This window comes from Haliotis rubra, unplaced genomic scaffold (genome assembly GCF_003918875.1).
Source record: "Haliotis rubra isolate DU_JTF1 unplaced genomic scaffold, ASM391887v1 Scf55, whole genome shotgun sequence".
Taxonomy (NCBI): domain Eukaryota; kingdom Metazoa; phylum Mollusca; class Gastropoda; order Lepetellida; family Haliotidae; genus Haliotis; species Haliotis rubra.
The window spans coordinates 174,666-187,500 of NW_025767246.1; the positions used below are offsets into that span (position 1 = coordinate 174,666).

General features: G+C 40.6%; 1 protein-coding gene across 1 annotated transcript in view; it reads right to left on the reverse strand.

Annotated features, from left to right (window-relative positions):
- Positions 1 to 5,002: 5,002 nt before the first annotated feature.
- Positions 5,003 to 12,835, reverse strand: part of LOC124253685 (sister chromatid cohesion protein DCC1-like) — a 17,822-nt gene continuing 9,989 nt past the window's right edge. The window contains exons 7-12 of the mRNA XM_046687499.1: positions 11,007 to 11,071; positions 10,101 to 10,174; positions 8,934 to 9,011; positions 8,245 to 8,330; positions 6,423 to 6,485; positions 5,003 to 6,188 (exon numbers count right to left, since the gene is read on the reverse strand). Coding sequence (XP_046543455.1) covers positions 6,080 to 6,188; positions 6,423 to 6,485; positions 8,245 to 8,330; positions 8,934 to 9,011; positions 10,101 to 10,174; positions 11,007 to 11,071 — 475 coding nt within the window. The 3' untranslated portion in view covers positions 5,003 to 6,079. The remainder of the gene's footprint in view (positions 6,189 to 6,422; positions 6,486 to 8,244; positions 8,331 to 8,933; positions 9,012 to 10,100; positions 10,175 to 11,006; positions 11,072 to 12,835) is intronic.

Sequence of the window (12,835 nt, forward strand, 5' to 3'; positions counted from 1 at the left end):
CAATCAGAATGGATGCATAGATAATGGTTTCGGGCTGGTCGCTTGTCACGGAAGGCACAGGGCCCTGTTTTAATTACGACTTCGTTTTATGAATGATTAATCACATGGGAATTTGATTGACGATTTCCTTTGTCGTGTGAACCTTTAAAGCCTTGTTTACAGAACTGACATGGCAGATTGCCACCGAGTTCAGGGCTACAGGGTCCTCTTATGATGCTGTTGTTCAGTACCTAACATTCAACCATTTTAGGTCTCTCCTTGAACACTTGCCAGAAAGGGTGCTTGGTGCCATTCATTCATTTATTCATTCACCCACTTATTCATTCATTCATTCATTCATTGAACACTTGCCAGAAAGAGCGCTTTGTGTTTTGCTCTTATTTATTTCTTAATTTATATATTTATTTAGGAGATAAACATCATGTGTTGGCCAATTTCCGGGTGTTATTGAGTATTTGAAGCACGGGAATTCATTTGGAACCGACGGCGTCAGCCGGAGGTTTCAAATGGAATATTCCCGTGCTTCAAATACTCAATAACACCCGGAAATTGGCCAACACATGATGTTTATCGACATTGTAAACAAAAAAGTAAACCAAAAGCTCCACACACGTTTTTGTGTCTGCACTCATTGACATAGAGTACGGGTACAGCAGTGCAATGTCATCAGCCGACCGTTTCGGCTGTCTCCCATGGTAGCATCTAGAACTGCTCATTTGTGACGTCATTCGGACGTTACGTCACAATATGATTTGAATGACGTCATCTCAGCTGACGACGTAACAATACAATGGTGTGAGCGATGTTTGTATGTATTAATACGCAGTGAATTTCCGGGAATCACGTTTTTGAACCAATCAGATTAAAGAACACAGAGACTTTTGGTTTACAATGTTGCTGTTTTCCTGTCTTTGTGTGGTACGTTTTTCGTGATATAGTTCTTGATGAAGATCAAAAGATGAAGATGATGGTTAAAACGTTCGCTTGTCACACCGAAAATCAGGTTCGATTCCCTAGATGGGTAGAATGTGCGAAGCCAAATTGTGGTGCTCCTGGAATTTTTCGTAAAACCATACTCAGTCACTGGTACCATTATCTGTAATCTGCAAAAAAAGATCAGGGAACGTGATGACCTTAGATAGGATTGATTGTAATTGTACACTTACAAATAATTTTGTGCCTAATAATTCGGTTCTGAAATTCAGTACACTATACAAGAAAAAACATATACCACACAAGTTAGGTGGTGTTCCCCTTTTGCATCCTAATGGGCATCAGTAATCCTGTTTCCGATTAGGGTGCAGTTGTACAAAGCAATCCTAGTGCTAAAGTGGTCGTGACTCTCATACCTGCCACTGACCTTCAACTGTCGTAATGCTATTTACAGTTACATTCTACAACTGCGCCTTGCTTTTGGATGCATATGAATCGGATTGACAAAATCGGTACACGATAACGTGGCCAAGTGGTTTAACGTAAGCCTCATGTATACCAATGTTACTAACAGTAAAACACTATACACGTGACATTCAGTTGGGGGCAGTGATGTGCTCTATATTTAGACTTGTGCTATATTTACACAGAGTTCTGGTACGTACTACAACCCTATAGGGGACCGTTCATACTTTATGGTTGTGTGTGTGTGTGTGTATGTTTGTTTGTGTGTGTGTTGATAATCTTAAGGGGGTCACCCATTTTGTGTGTATGTGTGTGTGTGTGTGGGGGCATCAAATCCGTACACATGCACTAGGGGTCAGCAATTTTGTATGTAAAAATATTTTAAAAGTTATGCTTATAAATTATGGGAAGGGGAGGAGGGGCATTGATTTTGTACATAACATGCAAGGGGGTCACTTAATTATACTTTCTTAAATCTTGAGAGGGGTGGGGGTGGGGGTGGGAATTAACATTGTACATGCTTCTGCATAAAAATAATCAGCATCCCTATTGCCATAAATTTTGATTGGACCCTATGCCTGTCCAGTGAAGCAGAGATTATCATAAACAGATCAGGAAACTGTTCTTAGGTATATAAGGAAAGTTAACTTTCTCAAGTTGCAAGAAGACCAGCAGGTGTGTGGAGACCTATTTTTGTCAACTTGACCCTTGTTGCCGTAAGATGAATATTACCAGCTCTGTCTTTATTGCTAAAAGCTCTGCCTTTCTATTATACATTTGATTTTTACTAATCCCTTTGTAAACCTAATTAATTTTAGAATACAATTATTGTTAATTACGTCCCATCTCTTTGGTGTTTGTTTCAGACCTAGTTCTTTTAGTTTCAGCTTGTAGAACTTTATCAATGTTAATAATTTTGTAGGATTGTATCAGTATAAGATAACTGTGTCATTGTGTATCAAATTCACAGAGGACGCGAGACCAATTCGTCTTGACTCCGCACTTGGCTGCACGGAGTTGCGTCCCTTATTCACACCGGAATTAGAGGTGAGGTGAAATAGGGGTTTAACGTCGCACTTAAAAATATTTCGCTCATATGACGACGTGCATGCGTGTGTATGTGTGGCTGCTTGTACTAGTCCAGACTTAAGCTGGTTTTATAGTGCTGGCCCACTGAGATACCATGCCGCAGTGTAGCAAGAATACCCCCACTCAGACACATATACCCCGAGACTCCGAGCCGACCAGTCCTTGTACCCATTAATGCCGAACGCCAGGCAGGGACCAACAAGTACCATATTTTAACGCCTTCTGGTATGACGTAGCCGGGGATCGAACCCCCGGCCTTCCGTTCCCCCGGGCGGACGCTGTAACCACTACACCACGGAGGCGGCACCGGAATTAGATGATGGGTTCTAATCCCGATTACCATTCTTGATCTCTTAGAATCCTATCCGTGATCTTGGATTTCACCAAAATGACGTGCGTCAGTATCTCTATCTGAAAAAAAATATCAAAGCGCTGCACATACAAAACAGGATGATAATCGACAGTATAATAGTCACGGTTGCTACCTACTGTTTAGATAAATTTTCACACACATAAGTCTCGTCATTGAGAGTCATTTATCGATCAGAGATGTTGATAAATGTCTAAGATAAGGTTGGCGAAGCTGTGACCGTGTCTACCACGAATGGCTCGTTGTGAACCGACACCATGACATTAAACACGATGTTGGGGTCAAGGTAAAATAGGCCATGACCTGCATATTGTGACTAGGTTGTGTTCACTAGCAACAGGTAAGAGGGAGTGTTGCTGAATGTTTCGTGATGTGTTAATTAAATAGTTTTGCTTTTCATTCCAGTACACGGTCTCGCCATGTTAAATGTCATGAAGTTTAAACACCTGGGCATGAAGTGAAACAACAAATGGAATTCAAAGTACAATGTGAAAGAAAGAAATGTAGGCCAACTACTATTCCAGTGAGTTTAGTTTTACGCTGCTTTTAGTTCCAGCAACATCACGGCTGGGGACACCCTAAATGGGCTTCACACATTGTACCCATGTGGGGAATCGAACCCGGGACGAGCAAACGCTTTAACCACTAGACTACCCCACCGCCCCTTTTTGTTTCAGTCTCAAGTGATAATTAGGCAGTGCATAAACAGATCCTAATACCATCCTCGTGTATCCAGGGGATAATATCTCCATTCGTGATGTTGTCATCTACAGGTCTCTTACCATAGTGTCTTATGTTATCACTCTCTTGACTAACATTCTGCCCAGCAAAAAAAGTTATCTTAAAAATATGTATCTTCAAAATAGAAAAATAAAATAATAAAAAGTTTAAGGTCGTGTTCCAGAATGTCTATAACTGTTACAGCTTTACAGGGACCCCAGTCCATATATGTGTGGCTGCTTATGGTTGTGTAGAGTGTGGTGGTGTGTGGTACATACACAGGTCACAAATCAGTTGAAGTTAAGCAATGATGAGCGTGGAGAGGCCTTGGATGAGTGACTGTGTTTGGTAGCTAGAGTCCTGAGAGTTTCTAGGACTTCAGTCCTGCCCCACAAGGAAGTATTACATGTGGCAAGTGAGTTTGTTCAAAATTGCCTCTGTTCACCCAGCAGTAAATGGGTACCCGGTGGGATTAGTCATGTGACTATTAACCTTCCAGCAATTCACAGGCAGCTTGGGTTATCCGGGGTAATAATTCAGCGCTTCTGAGCAGTGCTACATTGGAAATAAGCGCTATACAAATGTACAAAATTAACACAGATACCAACTTCTTGCCTTGTTTTATTAATACTATCATGCTAACAATACTTATCTTACCTTCATGTGAAATACTTTAATTTCATTAGTCAATGACGCTTTAACAAGTTTCCGTGACAACTGGAAAGAATATTACCCGCTGCCACGGTAACCGCCAAACTCTCCGCCGAGAAGCTGTATCGCTAACAATCGTATGACGTCATAATATGACGCATGCGGTGTCCGGAGTTCGAAAACCGTTCGATTAGCTGTTTTTTAGTTTACTATGTACAGATATATTTTACCGACTTTCACTGCTTTATTTAAACTATTTATACATTCAATCGTTTGCACAATCAACTTAAACATAATTAACCATTTTTATAGCAGTGTTAACCATGTCAGATTATTTTTCACTGATTTAAAAAATCCAGTGGAGGTGCAGACGCCATTTTGTTTACAAATAAAATAAAATGATATTTTGTACATTTAACATGGCGGTAAGATAAATACGTTGAATGCTTCTCCCTCGGGTAATACGGTCTGATGTACGCCTCTTTGTAGCAGTGTCATTCCTCGCCTACCGGCTCAGGTGACACTGCTACAAAGAGGCGTACATCAGACCGTATTACCCTCGAGAGAAGCATACAACTTATAATATCCTCTTTTATATGAGTATGGAGAGTGAGTATAATTTTACGTGGCTTTTAGCAACATTCCAGCAATATCACAGTGGGGGACACCGAAAATATGCTGAACTCATTGTATTCATGTGGAGAATCGAACCATCTTCAACATGACAAGCAAACACTTTAACCACTGGGCATGTAAATTAATTTTCAACAACACTCAATATTTTGTACATTTATTTACATTCAAAAGTTTGTCTGTACAATTTCAAAAATTCTCCACAACTTCATGGAGCAGTAACTCAAATTTAGATACATATATTGGTAATTGATCGAATCTGCCAAAAGCAAGAACATAGAGGGTGTCTGATACAACAGTTACCGCGATGATCACTATTTCTACTGTTTTATGAATAATCTAATATGTCTAGTATTCTCACAGTCCAACTCATCTATGGACATTCAAGTCTTCTGAACAGTTCTATCCAAGGCTGACTCATCCATCACAGATATTTTGATTCTGTGAGCGTAAAAGATTTCAACAACAATCCCCTGACATCCCATTAATCTACCAGTTGATCATTAATCTCATCTTCCAGACAATCACATTCTCAAATAGAATCATTTATTACCCATGATTCATTTAAATACAAAATGTGTAACCCTGGACGATGTCATCGGAATAGTACTGTCTGAATCAAAGGATGTGACTCCTTATAATCCCCAGCATCGTTTGTTCCAGACCCACCAACACCAGATCAAGGGAGATAACTGTTTCTGGAGTTAACTTGTACCATCTCGACAGTACCATCTCGACAAAATGTTCCTCTGTTAATTTTCCGCTAATTACTTGACTTCTTTTGTTAAAGCGACACTTATTTCAAACTTCAAAAGTAATCTGCATGAAGAGACCATATACTGATCAGTGTACAGTCTCTGGAGCATGTTTCTTGTTTCGGAATTGGTCTTCAGCAACCCATGCTGAGGTAACTAACGGGATCAGGTGGTCAGACTTGGTATCACCATAGATCGATGTCCATGCTGTTGATCATTGGATTGTCTGGTCCACACTTGATTATTTACAGACCGCCATCGTATAGCTGGAATATTGCTGAGTACGGCCTTACATAACAAACAGAATCCTTTTTCCACAACTACAAATCCGAAGCCCCAAAATCTGAAGATCTTTTTCCATCCAAGTTATCCTCCACACTGTGAATGACATGTCCTCTGTGGACATTTTGAAAAGCCTGACAAAAGGGATAAACCAAACTGCCTGTGGCTGCAAGTGATCCTTTCAAGCTGACGTTTTCCTGGAACTGTACACTTTGATGCCATTCTGTAATGATGCCCGTGCATATTTGGTAAGAAGGGCTCCCACGTCAACTTTATTTGTAGTCAGGTCCCTGGAAAACACAACCATTTTGATGACCAGGCACATTCAATAAGTTCTATCACTTGTGAACTGAACTGATCATCTGGGTTTTACATCGTGTCAGCAAGAGCTTATTATGATCTTACTAAGATGAGATCATTGACACTGTGGGGGTATATTTGTTTACTGTAGGGGTTCTCTTACACAACCAACGTAATACCCATCATGCATGATTACACTGCTGCCACCTGATGGCCGTACTCACTTAATGTATGGAGTTATCTCCTCTCTAGTCCATTTCTTCCTTGTCTGGAACAAGTACTCGAACCTGTAACAGAGCATGTTTTTAGAATGGAAATCAGGCAAGAAGTCTAATTCAAACTAATGAAAGCTGCATAGATCACTAGAACTTGCTGTCTAATATATTACTCTAAAAATGTTAAGACCATCCAATTTGTTCATATCACTATAGATATAATCAGGCAAGATTATACTAGGAAAACTGATTTGTATGGATAGTCAACTTCTTTATTGCAATGAGTGCAACGTTTTGGTGTAGGTACTAACACCGTTATCAAGCAAGTGATACAACAACTGAAGCAAGGAGAATATATACATAGCTGTATAGTGAGTATATACAATTAACAAGGTCGATGTACATTGGGTATTTGATAAGTGATTACAGCAGAGGAGGTTGATGTACAGAGTGATTGATTGTGATTAGAGTTGAGTTTATACAATTGATGAGTTGATGTACAATAGTTGTGATTACAAGCACAAAGGGGGGAGCACGGAAGCCAGATGGACAAAGGAGATAGGGAAGGATTACTGGTGGTGGTGTTTGATTAGGTGGTGATAGGCTTACGAGATGAAATAACCTTGATCTCGATTCATGGGGTTGTGGTGTTGGATGTTTATGTACATCAACCTTGTTAATTGTATATAATTTAGTACCTACACCGAAATGTCGCACTCATTGCAATAAAGAAGTTGACTATCCATACAAATCAGTTCTCCTTCATCATCACAACTTCTAAAATGCCTCTCAAAGAAAAAAGGAAAAAGATTATACTACCCTAAAACAACTGGCATGATGGATTACAGCAATAGTGATATGAAAATGTTGGCCAGGCCTACGTTTTGTTTGAATTTTACATGCAGTATTAGTTTTAACAAAAAAAACGTTTTTAAAGATTTACAGTAGAAATGATACCTGTGACGGATTCAGCAAAGTAGATGGCCGGAACACATACAGGGTATATATACACAGAACACTGGCCATGACATGATTCACATCTCAATACAACAGAATATCAACATGCCATAAACTTAAGCTTTTTAAAAATCCTAAAATAATTAAACCCAATGTCATAAGTTTGCTGCACTCAGCAATATCCCAGCTATATGGCGGTGGTCTGTAAACAATCAAGTGTGGACCAGACAATCCAGTGATCCAGTTTTTATACCTATTCTAACTGAAATCAATTACTTTTAGTACAATCATTTATTGCAAAACAAGTCCACAGTGGATGGAACTAAGATCAGACGATGCTTCCAGGAGATATCCCGTTTTGACAGTAGATTTTTACAATGCCCTGACAATCAGGCATGAAACGCACAATTTATGATATCGCTGCACTGCAAATCTAATGGCAGTACTGTGTTCAGATATGTACATTTTCAGATGAAAACTAATTATGTTGTTTGATGATAATAAATCTGATATCAAAGAATCAACGGCCGTTGATAGTGGAAAATATCCTATCAAGGGATATTTGTGACTTTATCAACTGTGGTGATATATTTGATATACACTAGTGAATTTTAAAGTTATTTCCACCCCTGAAGTAGATATATATACATTGTATCGATGGTCACTCAACACTGTGTATTTGGGTATCTGTATGTTTCTCTCTACACAAGTACTTAATTTGGTGCATATTAAAGTCAAAGGTCAAAAGCAAGAAAAAAATCACAAAAATATTTAATATTACTTAATACCAGATGCTTGCAGCAGGCCCGGTTTCATCTTAAAGTATGTCATGGCTGCCATAATGGCACAACAGTTAACAACATACGGAACTGACCTCTCGGCTGTGTCCTCTGGGAGGTCCTCTGCTGTAAAGTACCAGATAACAGGCGGGATGCTGTCCTCATCAACCAAAGCCATGCCCTACAACACATAAACAGAGGGCCATGAAAGAAAGGCTTCAGACGCTTATGGAAGTTTTGTGGATATGTACTAAGAAACCATATGACAACTCTCATTGCTATTGACTGGTGTGCTAACAAGCCATATCTCACCCCAACCTGGTACAGGCTAGTTTGCTAACAAGCCAAATCCCACTTCTATCTTGTACAGGCTGGTATGCTAACAACCCATACCTCACCTCTACCAGGTATAGGCTGGTGTGCTAACATCACATATCTCACCTCTACCAGGTATAGGCTGGTGTGCTAACATCACATATCTCACCTCTACCAGGTAGAGACTGGTGTGCTAACATCACATATCTCACCTCTACCAGGTATACGCTGATATGCTAACAACCCATACCTCACCTCTACCTGGTACAGGCTGGTATGCTAACAAGTCATATCTCACCACTATCTGGTACAGGCTGGTATGCTAACACCCGATATTTCACCTCTCTCTGTTAGAGACTGGTATGATAACAATCCATACCTCACATCCATCTGGAACAGGCTGGTATGCTAACAAGCCATATCTCACCTCTATCTGGTACAGGTGGTATGCTAACAAGTCATATCTCACCTCTATCTGGTACAGGCTGGTATTCATGCCTGCAGGAACGCACTGCTGCCACACTTGCAGGAACTCATCGTAATGGAACTGTAACCAAGGCAACAGAGACATCAAGCACAATACTGACCAACCAGAGGTTACAGACGACCAAGTCATTTATCTTTCAATACAGCGTTGAGAACCAGTATGCTAACATGGAGTGTTTATCTCACAGATTTGATACATTAAGATCCTCGATACGTCATGACCTTGCCAGTCAGTGTTGGTAGTTTGTCAATATTGGTCTTCTAGCTGTATCACATTCAGTTGTCCTCCCACAGAAATTATCTAAGAAAGCTAGCGTATGATTAGCTTTTGAACCCACACATCCTTCCTTTAGCGAGGTATCATATTGGAGCATACATTTGATTTAATTGTAACGAGTGAAGATTCTTCTGAACATATGTACACTCATCCTTGATAATCTCCAGGGTATACGTTACGATAACTCTCCACTATACCCTGGATGCATCCACGGCTTGGGGCGATGATTGTATTACCTCCCTTGGCTGATTCCGCATTCTCACAGTAGCCAATCAGCTAAGCCGCCGTTACAACCAAGCTTGCCAGTGTCAACAAAGATAGCGGTTGTAGTCGCGATGGTTTGTTCGCAGTGCCACTCAGATTTTGGGGGAAATAATATAGACAAATTCACAGATCTGAAACTTTCAAAAAATATATGAAAGAACTCCTTCTACTTCTTTCAGAGTACCTCTGCATTAATTGTGTTGCCAAGTTTAAACGGTTAGATAATTTAAGAAGCGAAAGTCAGTTGCAATTGGTTCACTCAACTTCCCAGCGTAGGCACTTAATTGGATAAAAAACCAGCCAAGGGAGGTAATAAAATCATCGCCCTAAGCCGTGGATGCATCCAGGGTTTAGTGGAGAGTGATCGTAACGTATACCCTGGAGATTATCGAAGATGATGTACACTGTAGTTTCTAAATATCTCTTGGGTGGTGGGGTAGCCTAGTGGTAAAAGCATTCGCTCGTCACGCTGAAGACCTGGGTTCGATTCCCACTTGGGTGCAATGTGTGAAGCCCATTTCTTGTGTCCCCTGCCATGATATTGCTGGAATATTGCTAAAAGTGGCGAAAAAACAAACTCACTCACTATATATCTTTGAATCAACCAACCTTCCCAGAATTCCTCAGTGTCAACTCAGCAAAGAACCTGCAGATTTTGTCTTCATTGAGGACATTAACTGGGTCTGAAGAAGAAGATAGGATTAGCGTTATGTGTACCAAGCTAGCTGATACACAGATACATTTTCAGATGGGCAAGAATACTTTTGTGAATTGTGATATATATTTCAGATACAAAACTGTGACTTTTTGTGAATTCCATATCAACATATATTTACAGAGTTTTAAGGCAACAAAATTGCTGTACACATGAATACTGATGCATACTATCATGCCACAGTTCTCGAAAAATCAAATTGCATATTAATACTAGCTTTATGAGAGCCCCCAGCTAACTACCATATAATTTATTCTGAAAAAATTACGATTAAGATTACAACATGAAATTAATAAGTTCGAATGAATTAATGCAACGTTGCATTAAATCGACTCTAACGACCAAACTTTATTTCAAGCGAACCCCATAGAGTTATGTCCCTTGGAACGCTCCTTACGAATATCCTATAACGCAACTTGTGATTGAGGCCAGTTCGGCAAACACCAACAACACCGTGTGTGACAGTTTTCGATGTACGGAGCAATCGTTTACATTCCATATATGGCAAGCGGTTTCTGTTTGGAATCTGTTCGCCTTGAAGTTTCAATTATCCATTTCAGGCAAGTCGTAAGGTATAAAAAGTCTTTTATTGTATCAATAGGAAGCTAAAGTGAGTGCACATGCCCCAACATATACATCATAGACCAAAATATTGTCGAAAAAGCGTGACATTGTGCCTTTAAGCACATAAACCTAGTCCACATAAGACCTTCAGAACATTGAATTCATCCTCAAAACATTGACATATGACCTTTAGACCACTCCCCAGAACATTGACACAAGTCTTGAGCCATACTCACCTGTGTTCTCCCCCTGGGGTGTCTTGGAGTCTGAGTAACATTGTACAACATGCTCCACCACATTCCTGCAACACAACATATAACACAGTCAGAAGGTACATAGAGAGGATACACAACATGGGAAAGACATTTGACATAGCGGACGTATAGCAGGGGTGGAAAAATAACTTTAAAATTGCTAATGTGCTCCGGTACAGTGGCACATGTAAAATCACTTGCCCTGATATTGTTTCCACTATACTGGCTGATTTTCTTGTTGATTTTTTAAATAAACAACATAATTAACATTGGAGCGTCAACTGGACACCGGTACAGCGTGACAGACAAATTTGCAAGCCAGACAAAAAAAAACACTGGACTGGGCGTCGGGCAATGGGTTATTTCCACCCCTGTATAGCATAGACAGTATTGTCAGCAGCCATGTGTCCTGCCACTATAGACAGCTGACAGTACCTAGTTTCATGGCACTATAGACAGCTGGCAGTACCTAGTTTCATGGCACTATAGACAGCTGGCAGAACCTAGTTTTATGGCACTATAGACAGCTGGCAGAACCTAGTTTTATGGCACTATAGACAGCTGGCAGAACCTAGTTTTATGGCACTATAGACAGCTCACAGTACCTAGTTTCATGGCACTAGACAGCTGGCAGTACTTAGTTTCATGGCAATATGGACAGCTGGCATAACCTAGTTTCGTGGCACTTTAGACAGCTTGCAAAACCTAGTTTTCTGGCACTATAGCCAGATGGCAGAATCTAGTTTCATGGCACTATAGACAGCTGGCAGAACCTACTTTTATGGCACTACAGACAGCTGGCAGAACCTAGTTTTATGGCACTATAGACAGCTGGCAGAACCTAGTTTTATGGCACTATAGACAGCTGGCAGTACCTAGTTTCATGGCACTATAGACAGCTGGCAGTACCTAGTTTCATGGCACTATAGACAGCTGGCAGTACTATAGTACCTAGTTTCATGGCAATATAGACAGACAGCTGGCTATAGACAACCTAGTTTTTTATGGCACTATAGACAGCTGGCAGAACCTAGTTTTATGGCACTATAGACAGCTGGCAGAACCTAGTTTTATGGCACTATAGACAGCTGGCAGAACCTAGTTTCATGGCACTATAGACAGCTGGCAGAACCTAGTTTCATGCTAGTTTCATGGGCAGACAGCTGGCAGAACATAGTTTCATGGCCCCTTTATAGACAGCTGGCAGAACCTAGTTTCATGGCACTATAGACAGATGGCAGAACCTAGTTTCATGGCACTATAGACAGATGGCAGAACTTAGTTTCATGGCACTATAGACAGCTGGCAGAACTTAGTTTCATGGCACTATAGACAGCTGGCAGAACCTAGTTTTATGGCACTATAGACAGCTGGCAGAACCTAGTTTCATGGCACTATAGACAGCTGGCAGAACCTAGTTTCATGGCACTATAGACAGCTGGCACCTAGTTTCATGGCCACTTTAGACAGCTGGCAGAACCTATAGACATCTAGACAGCTAGTTTTATGGCACTATAGACAGCTGGCAGAACCTAGTTTTATGGCACTATAGACAGCTGGCAGAACCTAGTTTCATGGCACTATAGACAGCTGGCAGTACCTAGTTTCATGGCACTATAGACAGCTGGCAGAACCTAGTTTCATGGCACTATAGACAGCTGGCAGTACCTAGTTTTATGGCACTATAGACAGATGGCAGTACTTAGTTTCATGGCACTATAGACAGCTGGCAGAACCTAGTTTCATGGCACTATAGACAGCTGGCAGAACATAACCTAGAACCTAGTTTCATGGCACTATAGACAGCTGGC